The 25,651-nt window shown below is 42.1% G+C and overlaps 4 protein-coding genes across 10 annotated transcripts in view; 3 read left to right on the top strand and 1 right to left on the bottom strand.

Moving 5' to 3' along the window:
* The window catches only part of TFAM (transcription factor A, mitochondrial), a 7,922-nt gene extending 5,582 nt beyond the window's left edge, over window positions 1–2,340 (top strand). Inside the window, exons 6-8 of one of the 2 annotated variants that reach the window (XM_062001444.1) lie at window positions 603–659; window positions 1,614–1,709; window positions 2,006–2,340. In XM_062001444.1, coding sequence (XP_061857428.1) covers window positions 603–659; window positions 1,614–1,709; window positions 2,006–2,044 — 192 coding nt within the window. In that variant the 3' untranslated portion in view covers window positions 2,045–2,340. Of the gene's footprint in view, window positions 1–602; window positions 660–1,613 lie in introns of both variants that reach the window. The other variant, XM_062001443.1, reaches the window with a different exon arrangement.
* DNAJC9 (DnaJ heat shock protein family (Hsp40) member C9) lies at window positions 2,039–23,419 on the top strand. Of its 6 annotated transcripts, none has more exons than XR_009819188.1 (9): window positions 2,039–2,069; window positions 2,421–2,480; window positions 2,679–3,235; window positions 3,314–3,454; window positions 3,619–3,873; window positions 4,610–4,693; window positions 5,370–5,502; window positions 10,306–10,547; window positions 16,918–17,030. XR_009819188.1 is itself a non-coding variant. In XM_062001439.1 (8 exons), the coding sequence occupies exons 3-7, from the start codon at window positions 2,681–2,683 to the stop codon at window positions 5,487–5,489; spliced, it is 1,155 nt and encodes a 384-aa protein (XP_061857423.1). In that variant the 5' UTR covers window positions 2,039–2,069; window positions 2,421–2,480; window positions 2,679–2,680; the 3' UTR covers window positions 5,490–5,502; window positions 23,378–23,419. The 6 variants fall into 6 exon arrangements, 4 of the variants coding, with proteins under 4 accessions (XP_061857423.1, XP_061857422.1, XP_061857420.1 ...); XR_009819189.1 differs by lacking the exon at window positions 16,918–17,030 and adding an exon at window positions 10,984–11,041; XM_062001439.1 differs by lacking the exons at window positions 10,306–10,547; window positions 16,918–17,030 and adding an exon at window positions 23,378–23,419.
* On the bottom strand, window positions 3,908–22,987 carry FAM149B1 (family with sequence similarity 149 member B1). Its single transcript, XM_062001435.1, has 15 exons — window positions 22,861–22,987; window positions 21,828–21,932; window positions 21,124–21,256; window positions 20,022–20,164; window positions 19,276–19,395; window positions 18,265–18,435; window positions 16,433–16,620; window positions 16,034–16,164; window positions 15,445–15,498; window positions 14,895–15,007; window positions 14,055–14,261; window positions 12,230–12,356; window positions 11,424–11,549; window positions 10,376–10,457; window positions 3,908–8,662 (listed from the first exon to the last, which is right to left on the bottom strand). Exons 1-15 carry the CDS (start codon window positions 22,908–22,910, stop codon window positions 8,589–8,591), a joined length of 1,824 nt encoding a protein of 607 aa, XP_061857419.1. The 5' UTR covers window positions 22,911–22,987; the 3' UTR covers window positions 3,908–8,588.
* ECD (ecdysoneless cell cycle regulator) overlaps window positions 22,887–25,651 on the top strand; it is an 11,421-nt gene continuing 8,656 nt past the window's right edge. Inside the window, exons 1-4 of the mRNA XM_062001434.1 lie at window positions 22,887–23,212; window positions 23,378–23,495; window positions 23,691–23,778; window positions 25,421–25,599. Coding sequence (XP_061857418.1) covers window positions 23,023–23,212; window positions 23,378–23,495; window positions 23,691–23,778; window positions 25,421–25,599 — 575 coding nt within the window. The 5' untranslated portion in view covers window positions 22,887–23,022. The remainder of the gene's footprint in view (window positions 23,213–23,377; window positions 23,496–23,690; window positions 23,779–25,420; window positions 25,600–25,651) is intronic.

Raw genomic sequence — 25,651 nt, 5'->3', positions numbered from 1 at the left:
ACTGAACTGTGCTTTGGGTGATTTAAGTTAGGCCACCAGATTACAGCACTTGAAGCACTGGAGACCTCACCTTATGCCTAACCTGTTTCTTACCCTATCTATTTAGTCAGTAAATCAGTAAGTGAAAATAGTTTGTTCCACAGTTTTCTGTGCACAAGGCATCACTAATCAGCTGAGGCCCAGTCTGACACACACATGAAAAATACTCCTGAAGAGACCCCAAGTTTCTGGTGAACACGATTACTGTTTTTGTGGGCTTGGCTTGATTTAGGGCTTAGTTCAGATGAAACCAGTACATGCAGTGAGCTGTAGTCATATTGCTATAAATCATCTCAACCATTCTGTCTACCCACTTTCATGGCAGCCTGAGTAACTTCAGCTGCCTCATGCTTATATAATGTGTAAATACAGTTTGACTTGTTGAACTCTGTAATTTATTTTTTACCTATGTTAGGAGGGTGGGGTATTAAACCCATGTGACTTTGTGCTTTTCTCCATTGGCTTATACTTGGTTTTCACTAGCATGGCATTCATCTGAAACCTTCTGTGGTCAGTCTGCTACTCAAGTAATCCTAATGTATCACATTTTCTATATCCTGTAGGCAAAGATGAAGAAATTATTTACTCTATGGGGAAAACTGACCAGCTCTCAAAAGCAGGTATGTCAGTGGATTTCAGTGAGGCTTCGATCTAATCAGAGTCAAAATTAGTACATTCATACATCTTGAACTTGGTTGCTCAAAGTACAATACTGAGGAACATACTCTAAGATTGTTTTTATGCCTCTTGAAAAAGATTGTCATGACTTCTGTTCCAGTAGTGACCATTTCTTTTGCAGCATTGATGACATGTGAGTGAGTGGGATAGGATGGAAGTTCTGCACACCTGGAAATGGACACTGAGTGGCATCTGGGGAGGAAGGTGGAATAATTTGCAACAATTTGTGGGGTTTTGTTCTAAGAATCGATAATATTTTTAAGTGCCAGCACAGTAGTTTGCTGTTTGTGGAAAGACTTTCAACGGATAAAAATAACAGAACTTTGCAGGTGATGTGCACACAGTAGTTTGTTGCCTTTGCTTGTTTTGGGGATAATTTTCTGTCTGCTTTCTCAGAACATTGAAATCTGAACCTGCATGTGTATCTATGAAAATCAGATGTGCGCTGTACTGAAATCTAATCTAAACGTCCAGGTTTTCAGGTGTTTTTTTTACTGTCCCTCCAGATTGGTTTGAACGTGTGTTTCAAACACACACTAAGTTCACCTTTCTTTCTGTAGACAAAGAGTTTGAAACAGTTCTGCAGCAGTATCTATTCCTGTTCCTTACATAAACCAGCTGTCCCAAACCAGTACTCCCAACAAAAAGCCTTAGCTGTTAGCTGTGATATTAAACAAACTTCTCCATCTGTCGAGAGAACATAATTCACTGCCAAGGTTTTGTGGTTTTATTCAAGTCTGACATTTTGTGAATTTTGCGGAGGCAAAAGCGAGCACGTGGGACACGCACTGCACGGGGTTTGTGGGAAGTCACCTTTGTATCAGAGGAGGGTGTGACATGGCAGTTTCCCTGACAAAGCCCCTTCTGTAACATGCCGATACCTCATTGCCTTCCAGCCATATGTGCAGCTCGCTCAAGACGATAAGGTTCGGTATGAAAACGAGATGAATTCATGGGAGGCAAGAATGGTTGAGCTGGGACGTGAGGATCTGGTACGTGTCGGAAAGCAAAAGCCAAAACAGGAGACTGCTGAAAAAGCCAAAGCTCCCTCACGACAAAAGGTGGCAAAATTGAAGTTGAGAGACGTGGAAGAATAAGATGGAGAAGTATTTTATATGTGATGCCCTTCGGTTATCACGTCTTTATCCAGCTGTGTTAGTGCTGCAGTCAGCATGAGCACTGAAATTTAGAAAACCTTCCGAGGGCTCGTTGAGGAACTAGAAAACGTGATGAGGTGTGAGAGGATCCATTCTCTGGGAACTGACCAGAATCATCGTTGCTGTTGCAGCCTGAACTGTCCAACTCGAATCGGTTAATCAAGCTGTGAATCCTGGCATCAGCAGAGCTCTCTGGTAGGTAACAGCTTTTGTAAGAGGTTTTTTATGAAAGCGAGAATATTCTACTGTTACCATATAAATTCTGTCAATCAGAGCTGACATTTGAGTTAATGCTGCCATGTTTTATTCCCTCCCTGGTATTGGTAGTGAAATGTTCTACATTTCAACAGAAGGCACAGGAAATGTAAAAACACTTTTAGTTTATGCATCTCTCTTTTCGTATCCATCCATGTGTGTATACCACCTGTGTTGCATTTAATTAAAGACTGTATGAGTTTTGTATAAACATCTCCTTACTGACTTTTATTCCATATTTATGTTTGGATGTGTGCAAATGCTTTTGTGTTACTGTTATGTTTGGGACAGCCTGGAAGGAAAAGATGACGTGTTGAACTCTTAGATCTTGCGAGCTTTGATGTAACAGAGGTATGTGCAAGAGCCACTTGCTTTTGCCCCCGGGGTCTCTCCTAGTGAGTGTCATAGGCATTTTGGAGAATCTGTATTTTTAAAAGGCAGGCAAGCATGTTCATCCATCTTGAACGACCTTGAAAAGGCAGCAAAGCTTCTTGTTTACCAGTGGGAAGCCAAGTATGATTCCCTTGCCTTTTTTCTTGATAAATTTAGCAATGGTACTTCCAGGTGAGTGCTCCTGGCTTTCAGCTTTTAGGAGCAGGTACCATGTTGACAGGCACGAGGCTCTCACTCGTGCGAGTGTTCTCATCATGTCCCTGAATCCAAACCACGGAACCTCTCTCCTCACGCGTGACGGGGGCCCGGGGGAAACCAGGCCGGGGCCAGCCGGGCGTCTGCCGAGCGTCGTGCGCTGCCGGTCCCGCCAGGGAGAGCGGCTGGAGCCGGGCAGGAGCGTTAACCCTGACGGCGCCGCTCCCGCGGGAAGAGGGGCGCGGCGCGGCGCGGGGCGGGGCGGCGCACACGCGCGAGCCCGCGTTTTTCGCCGAACTCTCGCGAGAGGCCGGCGTGAAGCGCGCGGGCGGCTCGCGATGGGGCTGCTGGAGCAATGTGAGGCCGCCTTCGGCTGCTCCGATCTCTACCGCGTGCTGGGCGTCCGCCGGGAGGCCTCGCCCGACGAGATCCGCCGCGGCTACCACCGCACCTCCCTCCGCGTACACCCCGACCGCGCCGAGCCCGCGGCCAAGGAGGAGGCGACGCGGCGCTTCCAGGTGAGGGAGGGAGGGAAGGAGGGCGGGTGGTGGCCACCCCCCCCGGCCCCTGCCCGACCGTCCCCCGTGTCCCCACAGATCCTGGGCAAGGCGTACGCCGTGCTGAGCGACTCGGAGCAGCGCGCCGTGTACGATGAGCGGGGCACGGTGGATGAGGAGGGCGAGGCGCTGCGGGGCGAGCGGGACTGGCAGGAGTACTGGCGGCTGCTCTTCAAGAAGGTGAGAGCCGGGACCCGCATCGCGGCGGGGGCACCCGCGGCTGCTTTTACACGTGTGTCTCCCTCGGAGCTTCGTGTAAAACACCGCGAGGGTTTTATGCTCTCTCTATAGTGCTTCGGAGGAGTAAATCCCGTAACTCGAGACGTGTTGCCTCTTTGCTTCAGATCACAGTTAAAGACATTGAAGAGTTCGAAAAGAAGTATAAAGACTCAGAAGAAGAGCTAGCCGATATTAAAGCAGCGTACATGGATTTTGAGGGTGACATGGGCAAAATAATGGAGTCTGTGTTGTGTGTGGACTACACAGATGAACCGAGAATACGGAAAATCATAGAAAAAGCCATTGATTCTGGAGAACTCCCATCCTACAAAGGCTTTGTGAAAGAGTCTAAGCAGAAAGTGACAGCAAGAAAAAGGAAGGTAGGTTATATAAATCAAAAAGAAGCATTGTTTATTATAAGCTTTTAATTTCTTTTGGTGGAAGTCAGTGGAACTGTTCTTGGGACAAATGTTTGCCCCAGGAGCTGGTTTAGAGGTCTTGCTCAGTATCTTTGACTTTAGTGTTTAACCATCTGTCTTCTCCAGCCCCTCAAATTCTTGTGAAAGGCTTTTGAGTTGTAATAGGCTGTAACCTATTACTTCTTCCTTTTATTTCATTCTCATACACAATGGCTTATTACAGTTTAGCATGTCCTTGCATTTATTTACAAAGCTATGTGTTGCTGGAGTTAAGAAGTGTACATGGTGGAAATGTATTACACTTGCCTTTTGACAAAGGTGAAATAATATTCCGGACAAAATGGACCTCTTGTCGAATATGGGTTCTTCTTATTGCTTTGTAGAATATTTTATATGCATATCATGGTAACTCTTCTTTAAATAACTAGGTAATAGCTGCTAAGACAAAAAAAGTCTGTGTGGGAGGTGCGGGAACAGACATGGGAATAAACATCACACTCAGCATTATGAAACAGCAAAAAACTGTCCTGCTGTACTAAACTGTGGAACCAATTGTAATTGGCTTTCTTTGAGTGACTTCTCATCTGTGGTCAAACTTGGAAACTGTTTCCTCACAGCTGTACACAGACTAAAAAAAAAAAAAAGGTAAGTACCGTAAGATTTTGTCTCTTTTTTTAAACCCAGTTTGCTATTTCAGGCAGAAAGAGAAGCCAAAGAGGCAGAAAAGGCTAAAAATGAACTGGGCCTTGATGGAGAAGATGACTTGAAAGCGCTGATTCAAGTAAGGCTTTTTATTCCTGTTAAAGATAATTATCTTACTGGCTTAAAATTGTGTTTTCCCTGAGTGTCTTTGTATTTTGGATCCTTGCAACTCTTAAAACCTGATGTTAATTTTGACTAGCTATGACAGAGTATGGTATGGATCTTATTACCTGTATCTCTTAAAAAATGAAGAGTTATACTGATATCCTTATAGCATATACAATAAAAACATTGAAGTTCTAGTTTTGAACTGTTAGGAATTGTTAATGATTCTTCTGAGGGATTCCACAAGGATGTAGAAGTTGATAGGTTCTACTGTTTTGTATCTTGGGGATCGAGGAAAGAAATGTATTGCTTATGCCCTGTTCTTTCTTTCTTATTGTTCACTGGCCCTGCTAGAATGTTCATGCTTAACAATGGGTCTAAATGAGAAATTGCTTTGCTTTTCCTAGCCTTAATGTTGTGACTTTTTATAGTCCCTCTTTACATCTGTGCTGATGCTTCACAAAGGTAGGCACAGATGCGAGAGTACACAAGCAGGCTTTTACTTGATGGTACTACACTTTCTGTAACTCATTCCCTCTCTAGCATATTCAAAGATTGTATGTAGCTGTCTAACTTTAATAGAACAATCTGTATTGGGAAGAGGTAAAAGTTTTGGCTTTGTTGGTTTTTGTTTTCTTTCCCTCCCCCAGAGAAGAAATCAAGATCGAAAAAAGGAAATGGATGACTTTTTTGCCAAACTGGAAGAAAAATATGGGAATAATCCTAAAAAGGGAACAAAGACAACTGCAGGCAAGAAAGGAAAGAAATAGGCCAAAACATCAGGTATCATTTTGTAGGGGAACATGTGGATTTTGGGAGAATGTCAGAGTTTCTCTGGGCTACCGTTTGGGAGTAGGTGTGCATCTACTTGCTGTCTCTGGGAGGTTTGATACAGAACGCATCGTCAGCGGGAAAGATGAAGCATTCTGGTGCTGCTGTTTCAAGGCCTTTGAGGGGAGGGCTTCAGTTGAGATCAAACAGCTTCCTAACTAAAAGCTCTGCTACAGTCAGGAAGCAGTGTGATGTTTGGGATGGTGGTGTGTTTATTAAATTTGTGCTGAAGCACCTTCCCCCCAAATACTTAATGGATACTAGTCCAGCTGGTGGTGAAACCGTGTCACCCTTCACCTCTGAGAGTCTTCAGTGCTGGCTCCTGGGGTTTCTGAGTCAGACACCTTCTCTTTTTGCTGTGCACACATTGGTTTTGTAACAAACCTTTGGCTGTTTTTCAAGGTTTTTGCACTTCAGCTCAACAGGTGTTTTATAAAGATACTTTGGAAAATTGCATATTTAATAAATATTTCTTAGAATGCTCTGCTGTGTTGCTTCCCCAGCCCTCTCTATGTTTTCTGAGTAGCTGTTCAAAACAAACTGATGGTGTTGGCTGCTCTGAATGATTTAAGTCAAATAAATCCTATGTCACTCTGTAGGAGCTGGAATTACGGCTATGGTGTTAACTGTGGCATCAGTGCTGGTGATGCTACATTAGATGGAAGGAGAACCCAGTGCTAAGTCTGATTGCTGTGGCAGATGCCTTAGGAAGAATATGAGGCTGCAGCATTTGTGTGACTTAGCAGAAATTCTCCAGTGCACTGAGGTGTAGTAATAAACATAAAAGTCCACAGAACAGAGCCTGTCCTCTGTATTCCTGGGGCTTACAATGTCCCATGACAATGAGTTCCACAGCTTGGAAATGTGTTGCATGTTATTTCAATAGCATTGTGGTCAAGTCTGCTGGAGGATGGTAGTGAGTAGCTACTTCATTGTATGCCATCATTTCTGTTATTTCAGAACTGAACTGCTTCTGTAGGATGTGCAAATACTTGGAAGCTGTTTTTAAACCACTTGACAACATGTACAGGGGTATGACTTTGAACACTAACTAGTTTTCAACTTAGCCTCATTCCTTTGAGCTATACTGGCTTTATTTTTTTGATATTTCTGAAAGGCTTATGGAGCCACAAGGTGAACATTTACTTCTGAGTTGAAGGTCCTCATTCCTTCAGTGATCACATTCATGAACAAACTAGAGCTCCCTAGGGGGGAAGCGAGAGGTAGATGGTCACTCTGTTCCCTTTTACTTGGCTGATTCTGAGAAAGTACAGCATATCACTGCTGCATAACACAGGACTTGAATGTTACCTTTACTATACACAATAGATACCCAGCAGCCCAGGATTTCTGTCTGGTGTCAGCTGTTTTACAGAAACTAAAAATTACGTTGCAGTGAGACTGCTTTTACTGTTTTATCACCCTGACTCCTCTAGGCTATAAAACACTACATTATGTCACTAGAATTATGGTGTGTTTTTGTAGCTTGTATGCACTAGGGCTACAGAAAGCTAACTTGGTCCCTGAGGAATGGCACTGATAGAAACAGGATGCGTATCTCCAGTGAGCCTGAGGTAACTAATGACAGACTGTACAATGGTCCAGTGGTCTTCACTGACAAATTGCATTTTGAAAGGGTTTAGTGAACAGAAACCTCTCTTTAGCATCGCATTATCTCTGTGCAAACTTAAAGAGATCTAGAATGATCCCAGAGCTGCTTTTCTCTTCTAGAAATGCAAAAGAAGGTTAACCCCATTATATTTGCCCAGTTATGCTTTCTTTGCCTTTCTCATTGATTATCACTTGGATCACTTAGACTGATGAACTTCAGTAGTGACTGAAAATTATTAGGTACCACTGAGACTTGATAGATTCCATAACTTTGAATGAGGAAATAGGGGAGCCACTTCATAAACAATACTGACAAGCTTCTTCCATTATGAATTGTGGTTTGGAAAATATTAATAAGAAAACTTAGAAAAAAGTACTCATTAACTGTTTTATAAGGGAACAACTGTTGCTGTGCAGCATACTCACTTGTTTAGAATACAGTAAGTGGTTATCCTCACCTTGTCTCTACGCTTGTCATCTGGCACTTGCTGCTTGGAAGCAAGACCTTCAGCTAATCACTTATTTTGAGAAGCTCGTATTTCATGTTTTTGTTTTGTTTGGAGCCACAAGGGCAGCTACAGCTAATGCCTTGGGTAGGTCTGTTGTGCAGCACAGAACACATCTACTAAACGCTGTGTTGCTTCTGTGCACTGTGGAGCTTCATGGTGGAATGCAGAAATCTTACATAATTGCAGGTGTTTTTAGAAAGGGAGATTGCCTTATTCTGTGCAACTGCTCTAAAATATCTCACCAGGAAGATAAAGTACTTTGAATACCGTCCAGAACTACTTGCAGTAAGAGACTCCTCTTAAACCTTTAGTTGCTGAGGAAGAGGTGTGTGTTCCACAGGACCAGTCAGTGGTGTGCCACCCTTAAAGCTGTCAATTCTCTTCATCTGGTTTGCTATCTTAATTTTATACAACTGTGTTAATAGCTGATACAGTTACTACAGGATTTGTAGTTGGTCTAAGTTGAGCTGTGGAAGCAGTGCTTGCTTTTGATCTCATAACTTTGCTTTAAACTAAGACAGTTTTAAAAATTTAAATTCCTCCTACTGCTGTGGAAGGCCTGATGAATCCTTCATAGAGCTAACGGAAACAGGGGCAGGGTCTGCAGCACTTGTCCCTAAAGACATGAACAGTCACAGGCCAGCACTGGGAAATGGGCAGTGACTGAGAGCATCTGCTAGCCTTTCTAGGAGTTGGGCTTTACTGTCCACTGGAGTACATTCACCCTTCCACTGGTAGGAAATGGAATGTTTAAGTACACCCCTTCTAATCTTTGGCAGCTGCTTCTTAGGTTTATACAAAAATAACTATTTGTAAGGAGGGGTGTTGGACCACTCTCTGTAAACAATGTTGATGTTGCTGAGAAGGAGAGGTGGCTCATGACTGTCTGGAGGCAGATGGACACTTCTTCAGGGCATGTCAGAACCCCTGTTTACTTTTTGTGACTGATCCACTTCGACTGTGGGCTTTCACAGAACCATGCAGCTGAAGACCTAATAAACAGAGATCATGTACAACTTTAAGGCTTCTGGAAGGTATTCAAACTAAGTACCAAATGTGTCTCCTTTAGCTTAAAATTAAAATGCTGCGCTTTTTTTGGCTTTTTATTCTAACACATTGCTATCAACTGCACTATGTGTAACTTGCGTAAGTTTGAGACAAGTGACTGGCCTTCCAAAAGGGACAAAATTTGTGTTTCTATAGTTGCTGCATGGAACCCCACCGTATTCCTTGATCTCTCATGAATCATTCAGGTCTACAAAGTCCTTCTGCTGATTTCAGTATTGGGTTTTTCTTGTAATACAGCAGTCATGAAACTCACTTTGCATTTAAAGATACGAGGTAGGTTTTTTTTGAGAGTGTAGCAGATATTGATTTGAATTTCAGTCTTGTAAAGAAATAATGTCAGTGCCTTTGTTTAACTCAAGTTGTCTCTTCTACCATTTATATTAAGTGGTACTAGGCCATTCAGCTATTAAACAAGACAAAAAGACCCCTTCTGCCCTCTGATAATCACCTGTGTGGTTCCTAGCTAAACCTCTGCAGCTTCCATTAACTTTTGCAACTTCAGTCTTATCTTTTTAGCATATTTTTATGTGGGAAATTCTGGCAACTCCATAAGGAATCCCAAAACAATTAGATGAAAGGAATCCAGTGTAATCAGGCAGATACAGTTTTCAGAACGTGCATCTAATGCCTTGCTCTGTGCCACTCCTTCTGGGTGGAGGTGATACTTTGTATTGAAGCAGGCAGGGAGTACTCAGGGTGAATGCAGCTCAGAGTTATAAAGGTGGCATTCAGAAAAAGCTGTTCCAGGGCACAAGAGTTAGCTTTCTGCTCTACCCTAGTCTGACCAAACTTCCTTTCAGCTGATTAGACTTGTCCTTGTGTGTGCCAAGAAGTCAAAACCTAAATTTCTGAAAGCAGAGCTGAAATAAGGTTGGCTGATGTACCTCAATGCTTAACAGATAGTCTTCACAGATGCTTCAGAATAGCTACACTGTCACAGCAGTGTTGTTTTGTAGTTTTTGTATTAACCATAAACAATTTAAGGAGATGTTCTTGCAGTGATGGAGGGAAACCGGAAGGAAAAGTATAACACTCACAAAAAAGGGCCTTCCTGCTGCCTTGGTACTTTGATCAATTAAGAGTAAGTTTAGATGACATTCAGTGTAGCTTTTGCTAAGTAACTCCACAAAATTCATCAAATTGTTAGAAAGTAAAGAGTACAAGCATATTTTGATTCCAGAGTATGCATGTGAGTTGTACTGGTACAACTACGGGCTTTAAAATACACTGAGTTATCTAGTGCAGATCTAGTACAATCTCTTCCAGATACAGTGCAAATAAGTTTCTTTTGCACATAATGCAGTTTCTCTCAGTTATATAGCTCAGCAGAAGAAACATCCTTGGACAGAAAGTAGTTTTTGCTAGTTCCTGTTTAAATGGGCAATTTGTGTTCTTAACTTTGATATGAGAGGCAATGGGCCTTATTGCATTCAGCTTAAAACACTAAGGGGTACTAAAACTTCCCACCCACAGGCACTCTATATGCAAGTGTAACACTTGTGTCATGGATAGCTTTAAACATGAAATACGAGTATGAAAAAATCTCCTCAATGTAATTCCTGTGTAGGAAATGCATCCCCATCTCAAAAGCCTACCTTTTGCTTGATGTTACTAAATTCTGTGACTGAGGAGCATACCTGAACCTGTCGATCCTCTTCTTGTCCAAAACTGATGACCATAATCAATAACGGTGCAAGAATGGCGGTGCTGGGGATCTGGCTGAAAAGGACAGTTCAAGTTAATTTATGTTTGAATGAGAGAAATTTTAAACACCAAGATTATAATACAGCTGCAAACCACTTTAAACAGGTATGTTTCCTGACATGTAAGATGCTATAAAGGTACAAGTAGAGCTTTTACAAGTCTGAGGAGGGTTAAATCAGCTTCAGGAGTAAAAAATAGACTTTTAAAACTCTTATGCCTAGAGTCAGTGACTGGGCCACTTAAAGGCCTTCTTGCCACTTCTGGAAATTGTTGTTTCAAACAAGATTTTAGACACGACTACACAGTCAAGGATGTTAAACGATACACAAACCAACCAAGCATCTATTTAAAAGCTATGGCTGAAATTATAGCCTTTAAAGCTTAGATAAAAATACTTTGTTAGATAGGACAAGATAGCAGTAGAGTAGGTGTTTCAGCAAATTAAACCAAGATCTACTGAAACAGTCTGGACATGAATAGCCCAGCAAACTTGTGCAAGAAAGCAATAAAGACTACTCTGTCCTTGCATTTCTAAATACAGCTGCAGGAATGACTGCCCAAGGTCTGTGTAAAACTTGAAAGCATCCTCTTCTACTCCACGGTTCTTAAGCCTTCACAGAAGCTGCTACGTTTCCAGTGCAGATGATTGAATGTTATACCTGGAGGAACACTGAACCCTTTCCCCAGGCATCTCAAACTTGGATTCCTTACAGAAATTGTAGTACTGCCAGCTGCTCATAGAGAGGCTGTGGGGAGTATAGTGAGGTTGCTATCGTGGATGCGGACAAGCAACTAGCCCTGTTTGTTCCAGAAGTGCCAGGTAATGATTGTACTGCTAACCTGTGGGTAGTTAATCAGGTGGTAAACTCGATGAGGCTATCAGCTGTTACACTTAGTTCTCAAGTAATGTTTACTTGTGCTAATTGCCCAAGCCCTCTGTGACTAACCAAGGAGGCTTTGGCAGAACTGGCCATCCCTTACCGAGAAGGTGTTGGTGGTGCTGGGCTTGGGGAAGTGAGCTGGCAAGGAAAGCCGCCCCTGCAGCTGCTGGTGGGTCTCTTCCTGGGTTGTTACACTCGGAGCTCGACTCGAGTTCCCTCGAGATTTCTGCATGGAAGAGTAACCCAGTTATGCCTTCTTACTTAAATGTGCAACAACAGCACATTTAAGATAATTAGCTTAGGAATTAAAGCAAATTTTCCAAGTCAATCATTCTACACCAAGTTATGAGGAGACTGAGGGGGGAACCTCATTAATATTTAACAGTATTTAGAAGGTGTACGTCAAGAGAATGGGGCAACGCTTTTTTTGTGCAGTGTCCAGTGACAGGACAAGGGATAATGCACAAAAGCTCGAACACAAAAAGTCCCACTTAAACCTCAGGAAAAAATTTTTTAATGTGAGGGTGAGGGAGCCCTGGCACAGGCTGCCCAGGGAGTGTGTGGAGTCTCCTTCTCTGGAGGTTTTCAAACCCACCTGGATGTGTTCCTGTGTGACCTGATCTAGGTGGACCTGCTTGAGCAGGGGGGACTAATCTTTAGAGGTCCCTTCCAACACCCCTACAATTCTATGATTCTATTAAAAAAAAATCTGGCATTAACTGAAATTAAGGCATGCAACTCTGGAGGGTGGCTCTTAGTCAAAACTCATGCAACTTTTTCTTGTGCATCCGTTTCAGTTGCTGCCACAAGATAAGAAATAAATTTGAATTCTTGGGTTTGACAATTTGATCAGCAGTGTTTTCAATTTCAGACTATTCAATAATAAAAGGAAGTTGTGCCTGTTACCGTTTGCCTCTGGGATCCTGCAGTGCTCACGTGCTCTAACACACTGGTGGGAGCAATCGGCGGTAGGAGATTATTTCGGCTTAGTGGCAGTGAGGAGGGTGAGGTCAGCTGCTCACGTGCAGTCAGACTGAAACACACCAGTAAGAACAGGAAAAACAGTTTACATGTTCGGCCTTGTGTAACTTACAGCATTGACTGTTTGGCATTATGTAAACAATGTTAAACCTAAGAGCAAAGGTTGCAGAATCATGCATGAGATGCTGGTGTGAGGGCTGACTGGAGGAGATTATTTAAAGTTTGGCAGAAATATTTTTCACCCATTAACAAGAATGTACACCAGGAGCAATCCTGGTAATGGGTGTATATAAAGGTAGTGGTGGTTAAAATGCACTTCATCCAGTCCATTTGGAAGGAGTGTGCTCTGGGGCTAGTACTGCAGACTAAAAGTTTGTATGTGTTCAGGTGACTTCATGGGCAGTTGCCATACAATGGTAGAATTCTGTCTGCCCACTTCCAGACAACAGTGTTATTTTCTGCTCTTTGTTCATGTCCTTTAGAATGATGTACTACTGACTGCTAACTTCAGCCTCCCAACTGAGGATAATGAGCCTAGAAAACAGCAATGGGCCTTATTTTAAGCAGAGCAAGTAAAAAAAAAATGCATAATGTAGCTCTTTTATTTATGACAAGCATCAAATAAACCACCTGGGGGTGAACCAAGGCTTCTGCCTTCTCCTTATTTTGAGTATTCGAAGGAACAAGTGCAAGAGGCTTTTAGAATCCTGTAGAAGGGAGACAAACCAATCTAATTGCACAAACTACAAAATTAATTAAGTTTTAGTCCCAGGAGGAATGTAAAAGGATAAGTACTCTGTTTTCTACATATATAGCCTTTTCATGTGGCAGCTGTCTACATAATATTGTATGTGTGAGAAGTGCTAGGAATGATCAAGGGGCTTTAGCTCCATATGCATTCTGGAGTTGACCGAAGGAAGGATGTTCTGTAAGAGTAGATTAAAAAAGCTTGAAACTAATCAGCATTTAAAAAAATACTTTCCTAGTGCTCTATACATACAGTTAAAAATATATGGTCATAAAAGGGAGGTTGGACTAGATGATCTCTAAAGGTCCCTTCCAACCCCTACCATTCTATGATTCTACGAGAAGCATAAAATACCGAAGTAGAAACATCAGTTGTGAAGGGACAAGGAAAAAGTCTTTGAACAGTACCAAAAATAACAGGTTGGATGCAAACTAGAAGGGAACTATGGCAATTTACAACTCATATGGAAGACCAGAGTATTGTTTCCTAGTAACTTGTGGTCCCTGTAAATGACTACATTCAGTCAGATCACTATGCCAAACAAAACCAAGATATTCTAGACACGATGGAGTGTTCACTGAGTTCATGTGGAATCCTTTGGTCAGTCATAACCTAAGATGAGCACCTTCTTCATAGCCCTGTCTGGGCTAGGATAGCAACAGGCAGTTTGACCTCCAAAAACTATAGGCTTTTAAGTTCATCTTGCAAGTAGGCTATAGAAGAAGAAAGCCAATGTCAAGAAAGAGAGGGTGGTATTTGCTTTGCTTGTACTGGACAGACTAAGGCCTATATTTGGTGTACAAAACTATCTGCATTGAATTGCAGCTTATGGCACAGTAAACATGAAATTTAGCAACTCTGCTTTCTCAGGGGAGACTGTGCTTTAGTAGGGAGTTAATGTCTTGAATCAAACAGCTCTTCTTGCTATTGAACTGCATAGTTTTTGTGTAAGCTGGCTTTCTCGATGGTACCTTAGGGTGAGAAACTGGTTTTGAAACGTACAATCGAGTTCCTCGGAAGGCATCGTCCCCCGAGGCCGAGGTCCCGGTGCGTGGATGGCTGGCAGCAATGGGATGCAGGCTGCGGGGGGGCAGGTTGCGCCTCCGTGCAGAATGGGGCAGGGAGGAGGTGGTCAGCTCTAGAGGACAGTTTGGCCACACTCTGGTAGACAGGATGGAACTGGAGCCTGGACGTTTGTCATCCAGGTCCCTAACAAAAGAATTACAAAACCAAGAGAGAGATGGTCAGCGTGACTGATAACCACTCTGTTGCCAAAGGACTCATCTGCACCTGACATGAACAATATAATGTGTGGGTGCAGATGACATTTTCATTTATTTTTTAAAGTGTATAAAATAACTTGCAGTCAAATTATAAAAGAATAGGGGATAGAAAAGAAAAAAGCCTATTGTTATTTTATGAAAACTAAACTGTGAACTTTCTAATTCAAGATTACCATATAAAAGTACAAAATAATCCAGAAGAGATTAAAAGAACCCCATACTTTACACACCAGTTTTCACACCCAGAGCCTAGTTATAAATCCACTTCTAGATGAGCAAATCAGTTTCTCTGTCTCTTTCTGTGCTTCCTCTTTTCAGGATGTCAGTTATTGCCAAGAGTAACACCACAGCCATTAACTAAGTGGTAAACCAGCAGGAATCAAACAGCAAACTTGTACTAGAAATACATTGTTTCAAAGAGGATGAATAGATAAACAAGCAGGAAAATGATTGAGAATTGCTTTGTCCAGTCTAGAAAGTTATTTCACAATGTTTGGAGTTGAATCCCGCTCACCGTCAACAATGCTTTAATTTACAACATGTGATCTATAGTTCTTACAGTGTTCTCTCCACTGCGGGCAGATTCCTTTGGTGTAACTGGATCCCATGGATCACCATCAAGCCATTTAGATTACGTTGAGAGACACTGCCTGACCCTGGAGAGAGATTTACCTGAAAGTTTAAAAAATAAGTAAATTACCATTTGGCAGAGACATACACATACATTTACAGATGTCCTTGTAAATCATTTTGGAGGAAAGAAATTAATTTCTTCCATGACATCCAGATAGATACTTATCTTATTTCCCCATCTAAAGACAGGCATTGTAGCATTCATTATTTCTTGCAAAACATATTCTACCATGCTATAGTATATTTAATACTTTTTCAGCTGAGCTGCTTATTTGCATACCAGGACCTTTCAACATTGGCTATTATCAGAAGCTTTCAGAAACTCATTTTCAGCATGTGTTGATATTTTATATCAAGAACAGAACTACAAACTCCTTTGCTGGAATACAGACTGATTTAGAAAAACAACAAATTCCACCCACCGTAACTATAGCAAACAGAAAACTGTAAAGCTTTAATCTCTCCAGCATACATACTTGAGGTGTTTTTCTCCTCTTTTTGCTTTTGCGGCCACCTCTGGGTTTTGGGCACTACACATACAGTAAGGGCAACATGAGGAAGAGGCAGGGGGTAAAAATAAAGGAGGAAGAAATAAGAAGGAAAGAGTTCAATTAAAATGGATTCAACAGGTAATACTTTGGTGCTCACTGCTCTAGAAGCAGATTATACAGTCAAATTCAGTGTCTTTTACAGCTGCAGAGATTTCTCCTCTGTTGCCTGGTGAGTTAGCTATAGATAAGCTAGTGAGAATGGGATCTCACACACACAATCCTCAATCTCACAATGTAGTTCAAACATTAATGATGTTCTTTCTACACTTCCATAATGAACAGTCACCACATGGTTGTCCAATACACGTATAAAATAGTAAGTTTTAAAGAGAAAAGTAGGAATTAAAATGTGCAACTGAGGAATAACTGAAGTATTAGAAAGGACAGTCAGCATTCATACAAGATACAAACAAGTTCTGTATCTAAACAGTCTCCTGACAGACTCAAATCCATTTGCTTAGGTAGCACCGTATTGATTTGTCCCTGTACAAACCAGCTGGCTAAAAATACTTACCAGATTTGATGTCACTGAGGGCATTTTAATTTGTGGCACAGGAGGTAACAACACTGGCAGAGGATCAAACTGCAAAGGGCTTCCAGCATCTGCTCTGATTGTTTCTACTGTTATGATATTTTTCTCATCATCTACACAAAGCAAGAGAGAATTCCTGTCAGTACAGACTGTTGGCATTGATAGTGGTGGACAGTGCTATGAATACAAATTTTTTAAAGAGAGTCCTCTCAGATGCTAAGCTGTATTGAATCATTTGAAAGCGTGCCTCAGACTTGTTAGCAAAATAACCTTACCCCATCAAAAGAGGTTATTCCCAAATACATTCCCTCTTATTGCATCCTTGCAACATTAGGTAACTGAAATTCCCTTTTGAATGTACAGTTTAATTGGAATCCTTACCAGAGGCTGACCCTTCCCAGTGCCTACAGATTAATTCTTCCATGCAGCCTAAGACTTCACTCCACACATCATCAAACACAAATGAGAGCACAGAATCCTTCGTGCAGGAATACGGAGAGATGGGAGGAAACCCCAGTTTCCGTCTACCCAAGGACAGTTCCATTTTCCTCTCATGCAATTCCTCCTCCCTGTGAAAACATAAGCATTACCCATGCCAGAAACACATTTTATTTGTCTCATATTTTGTTGCATTTATTTAACAGGATTAAAACACCAGCTAAGGCTGCATTTGTTTCTGTTTTCTCTGAAATTGCAATAGATCAAGGCAGGATAGCTTGAAGACATCATTTCAGAAGTTTTGTATTTATCACACTGTATCATTTCTGAACACTGATAGTTTCATAAACAGCAGTATCAAATAAAAGTCTAACACTGAAAGAAGAAAGTTTCTATACACTGGGCACCTGACCTTTTGTTTCTTTCAGAATCTACCACTGACCTAAATGAGAGATGACTGAATCACCTGATTACTGCACACTTTGGTTTCCCTGTACAAAATGGCTATAAATGATACTTAATGAATAATAAATAATTTTCCAAGGAGATAAAAGTTCATTTTAAAAATAAATGTTAATAACTACAGTGATATTTGTTCATTACATTGTTAGACTCTGTGTCTAACATCACTACAGAATCCTGAAGAGACAAGAGAGAGGACTGTTGCTATTGGTGAGTGTTTCGTGCCACCCTGCACGGGCTGCTGAACGGCCAGGAGGTGTTCAGGACACACGCATCATTCAGTTTTAGACAAGTAAAGGTAATCAATGAGAGGGGAGACAAACCCTAATTCCCAGCAGCAAGTTGCCTCTGTTTCAAAGAGGTATTCTGAATTGTGAAACCTGGATGACAACTGCTCAAAAAAGTTTGTGTTTATGTGCTGAAAGAAACCTTATAGAAGGGAGGAAGTAATACTGATTCAAGCACATTTGTTACAGCCTTCACATCTGCTCCCTGAGTTAGTACTGAACATCAAAAATCTACATACCTGGAAGGGAAAAAATAAAAGAGATAGCACTAGAAAAAAGCTGTTATATACAGACAGCCATATTGTTTGCTGCAGCAATGTCTCTCTGGCCTGGTCAATGCAAGCCACCTACCAATTTGAATCCCATGGTCCATGCAGCTAAGTGGCTCTATTTACTAAAACCAGTTAAGTCATTAGGAACTAACAGTACCTTCCAGAGTACTTACCCAGGCCATATGTTCATATTGTTGAGTTGAATAAAGTAAAGGAGTAAAAAGAACCCTCTTTATGCCAACTTTAATCCTTTCTTCTTAAGATAAAAGTAGCGGTAATTATTTATTTGGCAAGCATCAAATCCACTCTTAATTCTTAAATTACCTCTGGAAATCTGGAAAGGTATCATTCTACCCAAAACACTAGTACAAAACCAAAGCAGCACACTGCTACTGCCTAACAAACAACAATGAATTTGACTTAGTTCTAAAACAGGAATGGCATTTCAACAAGTTTTATTAAGTATGCCAGTAGATAGCAAGCTCTTAGCTATGACAGAATGAACTATTTAAACTGGGCACAAAAATGGCTAGCATAAAAAAGTAAAAAAATCAAAAAAAACTACCAAAATGAATGGCTGTAGGGAATAGACTGGGGAGACACCCTGTGCCCTAGTAACCACATGCCTTTGCAGGTTCTCTAGAGGAAAGATAAGAAAAAAAATAATTCATCAAGTACTTTATCAACTAACATCAAATACATTTATATTTTAACAGCAGGAATTTCAGGACACGGGTGTTAGTTCAATACCTACACATCTCTGCAGTCAAATGCTAAATACTCCTCCATTACACCTTCAGAGACAATTATTCCATCTTCACCTTCTTCGCTCTCTGGAGAACACAAGGTTGGAGACTTGGAACCGTCAGCCTTTTTGTGAACGGGAGTAACAGAAAGAGGTACCTTCTTGCCAAAAACACTAAATCTGAATAGGTGACAGTTTTCAGAAAGCAGAAATGAAGATAGGTTGTTATTCCACTCCAAATAGCAGCATTTGGTGAACTGATAGACAACACGGTAGTTAAGGCCAAGCAGTAAGGAGGCCAACAAATTATGCTTTACAGTAAAAACTCTTGATTTGGGTTTTTTAAGTTCTTGCTAAGGAACTTGAAACCTCAGGAAAAAAAAACAAAGATAATTAAAAAACACTCTAAAACATTAAATAGTAAAAGTAGTACTAACATAGTGCTTTGTATTTTTTAAGTTCTATACGATAGATTTACAGTAATGGGATGGGGCAACACTTTTTCATGTAGTGTCCAGTGACAGGACAAAGGATAATGGGCATAAGCCAGAACATAAAATGTTCCACTTCAACGTAAGGAAAAACTTCTTTACTGTAAGAAGGGTGAGGGAGCCCTGGCACAGGCTGCCCAGGGAGAGTGTGGAGCCTCCTTCTCTGGAGATTTTCAAAATCCACCTGGACGAGTTCCTGTGTGACCTGATGGAGGTGACCCTGCTTTAGCAGGGGGGTTGGACTGGATGATCTCCATTCTGTGATTCTGTAACACCAGCTACAATATATACATATTCTTAAGAAGTCAGTAGCAGCAAAGGTATTTTTATTTACTATCTAGTTGACTGGAGTTATCAGCCCTGTAGCCTTGCTATTCTGAAGGCACTACTTTATTCTAAAAGAAAAAAGTGTGCTTCTTAACAGAATGGAGTTAGGCTTCAAGATTTATGATGTCTGTCACTGAGGTCCACTGAGAACTAAACTACCTTCCCACCTTGGTGCAGTCTGGGTTAACCACTGGGTACTTACTCATTAGGATCTTTTTCTTGTGGTGAAGTTACATCTGAGGAACCTAAACTGCCAGAAGGTGAACTTGAATACCATCCATATCCTTCATCAGTGGGGATCACTATCTGCTTCCCCACAACCCTGCCATGGCAAAAGCAAAGGATGAAGACATCTGAAAACATTGAAAGTTGGCGTATGCAAGAACACATAGCAGCAAATCCTAAAAATTCTGTGGGGAATTGTGTGGGTTTCTCGGTGATGATTAAATGTGGTTTCAGTTGTCCCTAGTACAGACTGCTTCAAGACATGCAAATACATTACCAAAATTTTCTTTATTTTTTTTGTGCTCTGCTAATTTTAAGACTTCTGAATATGGACAAAACTGTTCAAGCACACATAATGTAGATTTAAAATGTAAGTTTCCAGATAGCCATAAAGACTGCTGAACTCAAGGAGAAGGATTTTTAAATTATTTTAAACACCTGGCTTTTAGCTCTAACACGCATCTTTTCTAAAAGAATGTTGCTACGTGAAGGCCAAGTCAGATGCAAGTAACAATAATCCTCTAGCAAGGAACTAACCGTGAGATGGCAGAATGTTTATTCACGACAATGGCAGGCAGCCTACCAGAGTGATCTTCTCCCATCTATCTACTAGATAATTGCATAAAAGCACTTCTGCTAATAATGTTGGTTTAGAAGCAACTGTTTGCGTCCCTAGCCTTTTCTAACTCTGGTGGTTCTGGCAGTAGATGGTTAATACAATACCTGAGATGAGGGAAGTTGGCTGTCCACTGGTGGCATTCTTCCCGCAGTCCCTTAACATACACGCTTTCTTTCTGCTCGTAGAGAAGCTCATCAATTTGTCTGAACATTTGCTGAACTTGTTGTGTGGCAGCTTTATCAAACTCCTAGGAAGGAAAGTTATCCAATAAATACCTAGTGAATAGCATTTGGAGGGCTTTTCAATTTTTTTTTAAATACCTGAAAAAGACAACTATTTATTTCAATCTTAGTGAGATCAACTGAAATGATTCTTTTGGATAGAAAGACATTAACCTTACTGAGGTTAAGACTGATGGTAGCTATATAAAAAGCCTACATTAACACAAAGGAAAAAGCTATTAAAAACATTTTGAAATAACTTATTGTGCTGAGTTATGATACTTAAAGATAGAGTAATTCCTATAAAAGACATTAGGACAGGAAGGATAACACTCATCGACACTTTAATGAAAGGGAAAATTTGTTGCTTGTGATGTCCATAGCCAACAGCAAAACAAAAAGCACTACAGAATGGTGTGAAACATGCTGTAAGTGAAGTGTGTTCAGGACTTTTGTTACCTGTTCTCATGTAGCTAGAAAATGGGGTCAGTTCTGGAGCAAATTAAATCTAAACAGTTCCATCTCACCTCACAGAAAGCAATAATAGCACACTTTGTTCTGATAGATGGGGAATAAAACAAACATTTCCAAATGAAAAGAGTGTTTTAGCGGCTTAGTTTATTTTGAGAAATAAACAAATATACAGATGTTTGCTACATTCCCACCCACTATCTGAAAGGCATCTACTTGTGTTTGGGGTTCCACAACAGCAGCATTCATTATGTTGTACAGATATGCAATAAATGATTTGCAGTTCCAAAGTTTTTGATGGAAATGCAGAATATTGATTAAATAACACAAGCTTAATGTTTTAATCTGAGAGAAAGATGGAGAAGAGATAAAATATACCTTATTTTTATAAACACTCATGATTTATTGACAGGTCCAATTCTCATTTTTATCTTGAAATCTATTTGCAGTGGTATTTCAAATATCTTCCTACTCACTGTGCTACATTTGGTTTGGATTATTATGCTCTACTCACATCATAGCCCCAAGAGAAGGCTGAGCTGTCTTCAGTGGAGATGTCAGTGTAACTCTGACCAGCAGACCATGAACCCTCATGATCAGATGGAGTATCAGAAGGGTAATTAGATTCCTTCCTGATTTCAGACTTCCTGAAATGCACATGTTGAAAGTGAAAAGGATGAAAAAAAAAAAACTCTACAATACATAAGGGTAAAGAAAGTTAACTTTTCTTCTGTACAAAAAAGCATAGCTCTATCAGAAGAGGTCTTAACAATGACAGAGCCTTCATGGGGTAAATATTTACTTTAGAGGAATTTAAACAGAAGTCATAGTAGACAAGTAATTATAACAACCGTAACTCCTAATAATTTCAACATAGGAAGTCTAGAGGTCGAGCAAAACATAGATTTTTTCCAAAAATTATCTCAGTTAAGCTGCAGATGATTTCTAGTCCTGTTTTTATACTGCTCAGGAATTATTTTTATCTTTTCTCCTCATGTTTCTGACATAGATGACCCAAGCTATTTGTGAGCTGGGAACAGAATACAGCCACATGCTTTTTATGATTACCAGAATACAAGGGACATGTTCTGCAGTGATACAGATCTGAGGTAAAGCCTAAACCTACCAGCTGTTTTACTTCTGCAAAGGTATCTCCACACAAAGATGCCTGGTTTTGCCATTTGTCTCCAAAGCTTCACATTATGTTATGACAAGTACCTTGAGATGTGGCTGTACTTTTGAGCCGTGGGTGCAGCTGGGCACACTTCGGCCCGTGCTTCTGGCAGTGGATGGTGCCGCAAGGCATGTTTTGGAAGTCCATGTCTAAAACAAGAAGTGGAACTTGGCATTACTTATAAGAATAAACATCTATAGAGTTCCTGAGCTTTGCAGGGATTTTTTTCTGCTTTTCAAGGAATGCACTCATTTGCATACTATAGGTCATTTATTGTTAGAAAGCTAATTGTTGTTACCAAAGAAATAAGGTATCAAAAATAACTCTAGGCTTTGCTTAGAAATCATTTTCCTTTAAAGTTAATATGTTGTTGTAAATTAGACTACAGGTCTCTAAGCAGTAGAGTAGTAGTACCCTCAATAGTACAAAAGTGGCCACCAAAGTATCAACAGGCAAGGTGGGAGAAAAAGTATTTGGTAGTTTTTTTGCTTTGTCAGTGTTTAGATATCTAGGAAAGAGGGTCAAGGAAAGTCACAGAAGTTGGCGAAAGAGACTGACATCAGTGCAGGAACAAGTAGCTAACTGCCACACCTTATCTATTTGTGACAACCTCTCGCCCTCCCAAAAAAAAAAGTGCCTGCACATCAGTTACGTCTTGGGTCAAAAAACCAAGGGGAGATATTCAATCACGTTCTCTCACACCTGTATTTTTCAAGCGACAAGTACAGTCGGTGGCCAGGGCCGGTGCAAAGACGTTACCGCGGCTGCCCATACCCGGCCCCTCCCGAGGCTGCGGCCCGGCCCCGGCACAGGCACCTGCCCGCGATTACGGCACCGGATCCCTACACCTGACGTTCTACCCCTCCCGCCAGCGTTACGGGCAAGCGGTACCCAGCGCCAGCCCGCGGCCCCCAACCGCCGCCCGCGGACGTGCGGGACCCGGGGCCTCGGCTCGGCCTCTCTAGACACGAGGCTCGATTTGCAGGCTGAGAGGGGTGCGGGCGGGCAGAGTGCGGGGACTAGGTGGCAGCGGGATCTGCACCGGGACGGCGGGGGGGAAAGGCGGTGGCGACTCACGTCTCCAGAGCGCCGGGGGGCACCGGCTTCCGAGTGTATCGCGAGATCATCCTCAGCTCCGCCGCGCCGCCGGCCACAGCCGGCCCGCCGCCGCCATGACGACGCCCTTCCCCGGGGAGGCGGAGCGTTGCTACCCGCCTTGGCCTGGCTCGACCCGGCACCATGGAGGGGCTCGGGCGGGCCGCGCCGTCGGAGGACACCGTTCGCTACCGTCTCTTTGCCCCGGCAGGGTCGGAAGACGAGGCGGCGCTGCGGCGCTGCGCCGAGGGGATCGTGGTGCGGTTCGCGCCGCTCCTGGCCGCCTACATCTGGCAGCGGCAGCCGTTCCGCCTGCGCTACGTGCCGCCGCGGGGTGAGCCCGGGGGACCAGCGGCTGCGGGGCAGCCCGACGGGCGGCTAGCGGGGCGTGTGAGGGGCAGCCTGGCGGGCGTGTGAGGAGGAGTCTGGGCAGCCAGGGCGTGTGAAAAGGAGCCCGGCGCGGGGCTGAGCCGCCTCTTTTCTCTTTGCCTCGGATCAGGTGAGACCCCGGCGCACATCGGCGGCACCACGCTGTTCGCGGATAACGTGGAGGACGAATGGTTCATCGTTTACCTCATCAGGGAAATCACGAGGGAGTTCCCGGGACTGGCAGCGAGGTAACGGCCCCAAGCAACGCCGCGCACTCGCTGGGGGGCTGGGGGGCTGGGGTGGAGGGACAGCGCCTTTCCTGACAGAGGCTGACTGGTGCTAGAGTCTTAAGATTAAAAAGAAGTGTAGACGTAGATTTATAAGGGTGTTTTACTGTGCTGTGCGGGACTTTACCTGGTAAGAAACTGTTTTTCCTTGGCCAGCATCGATGACAACGATGGGGAGTTTCTCTTGATAGAAGCAGCTGATTTTCTCCCAAAGTGGCTGAATCCTGAGAATAGCGACAACAGGGTGAGTAAAACTTGCATGCCAATTGGCAAGTGGTTCATAATGGCCTTATATTTGCCAGATGGAGTTTTCTCTTGCACCTCTATCTAGCCAAATGGTCTGATGGCCACTGAAAATACAGAGTGCTGTCTATCCCTTACTAGTGAAGAAACTTCTGGTCAGGACTCAAGACATGTTTTAATTAACAACTGTTTTTCAGTACAGTCTTTTTGCATTTTCTTTTTTAAGAGCTTTTTTGTGCTTGCTGTGGACATTGAATGAGAAACTGGAGACCTCTGATACTTGATTCTGATCTATGGGCTCTTGCAAAATGCTATGCAGAGCAAATATGTCCTGAGAAACTGCTGCTCGAAACTGTTAAGGATAACAAGAAGTTCTTCTAGAAGTGGTTTGTTGATGAAAGGAAGAAAGGTCTTATACCAATACCTTCTTACACTAATGGCAAAACATTCATATGGAGCCTACAGTCATGCCTGCTAGGCCGTGAGTTTGTGGTGTTCAGCTAGACTTGGCTCTTGCACGTAAATCATTCTTACAAGAATTGTTCCGTAAGTCAAAGCTGACTGAGGTTTTTAAAGCTTTATACTCATGATGGGAAATATGAAGGAGTGTCATGCTGTTGAGTGATCTGTAAAATCAGTACATTTGTCCAGCTCTCCGTTTTCTACGTTACTGTAGTGTAAGGAAAGCTCGAAAACATGAGAACTATGGAATGTATTTGGCAGTATAGTACAAACATACCATGTTGCTTTCCTCAGGAGCACTCTTGGCTCTGCCTGAGCTTTCTAGTTCTGCTGTGGCCACTTAGATTGTTTTTTCTACCACATTTGTGAGTGCTCAGACATGAGGGTTTGCTGTCCTCGTGCTGAGAAATGCTCACGACTGGCTGACACTGCAAGGAGACAGACTGGATCTAGTATAGGTGAGTTAATGAGCGGACTCCTTCACCCAGAGTCTGCAGCCAGATCACCTCTCTGTGGATGATGGCTAGTAGTTAGGTCACTGAGTTTCCTGGCTGTGGATTTAAAATAACTTTTTTTTTTTTTCTAAATTAGGAAAGATTTGCTTAATTGTTGAGGTTTTTTTTCCTCTCACAACACTTTTAAAACAAGAGGTGGGGAACACAATACAGAAATTAATTGCAGACCTATATTTGGACTGTCAGGGCCATATTTTCCTTCCATTTGAAGGAACAGACAGGGTGAGGGAGGAGTTGGTTATAGTTAGTCCTTTTCTTAGCATCTGGAACCAACAGAGATCCCATGTAGCACCTGCAATAATGCTTTTTAGTCTCTGTCCTGTTTTTTATCAGTTAGGCTATGTTGTCTGAAGCAAATCTCTAGTTGAAGAGATACCTTTTGGTATTACTGTTATTAGGGAGACAATATGTATGTCACCAAATATATATATTTGACCAAACTTGTTGTGGTTAAAATAGGGGATTATAGTTACTGGGTTAATCATGGTCTCTGGTATCTGTATTTACCTTATTTCCCTTTAAAAAAAAAGTAATTTTCTATATTTTTTCTCTGTTTGTACTACATTATTTTGTGTGTTAAACAAAGGCATTAATATATTAAACTAAATTTTGTATTGCTCAGTGACTGTTCTAATCCTCTCTAATGAGACTGTTACTGCCTGTCAGGTGTTCTTTTACAAAGGAGAACTGCACATCATTCCACTGACAGAGACTGAGGAGCAGGAATGTGACATATCTGCTGCCAGTCTGACTATCTCGCAGGCTTTAACAATGTTATCCACCTGCTCAGAGGAGTTCCTGGCTGCAGAACCCATTAGAGCAGCAGTGTATAAACGCATCAATGGGTATGTGGGTGTTTTCTTTTGTAATCATAGAATGGTGGAGTTTGAAAGGAAC

Source organism: Colius striatus, chromosome 8 (assembly GCF_028858725.1).
Source record: "Colius striatus isolate bColStr4 chromosome 8, bColStr4.1.hap1, whole genome shotgun sequence".
Classification (NCBI taxonomy): Eukaryota; Metazoa; Chordata; class Aves; order Coliiformes; family Coliidae; genus Colius; species Colius striatus.
Note: the sequence above shows the minus strand (reverse complement) of the source record. Positions and strands in the feature narration are given on the sequence as shown.

Coding starts and splice junctions, on each gene's coding strand:
- DNAJC9 (XM_062001439.1), top strand. CDS start 2,681: ATGGTACTTCCAGGTGAGTGCTCCTGGCTTTCAGCTTTTAGGAGCAGG. Junction 3,236..3,313: donor AGGCGACGCGGCGCTTCCAG/GTGAGGGAGGGA, acceptor GTGTCCCCACAG/ATCCTGGGCAAGGCGTACGC. Junction 3,455..3,618: donor GGCGGCTGCTCTTCAAGAAG/GTGAGAGCCGGG, acceptor TCTTTGCTTCAG/ATCACAGTTAAAGACATTGA.
- FAM149B1 (XM_062001435.1), bottom strand. CDS start 22,910: ATGATCTCGCGATACACTCGGAAGCCGGTGCCCCCCGGCGCTCTGGAG. Junction 16,621..18,264: donor GCATTTGACTGCAGAGATGT/GTAGGTATTGAA, acceptor ATGTTTTCACAG/GGAGGAGGAATTGCATGAGA. Junction 16,165..16,432: donor CTGGGAAGGGTCAGCCTCTG/GTAAGGATTCCA, acceptor TGCTTTGTGTAG/ATGATGAGAAAAATATCATA.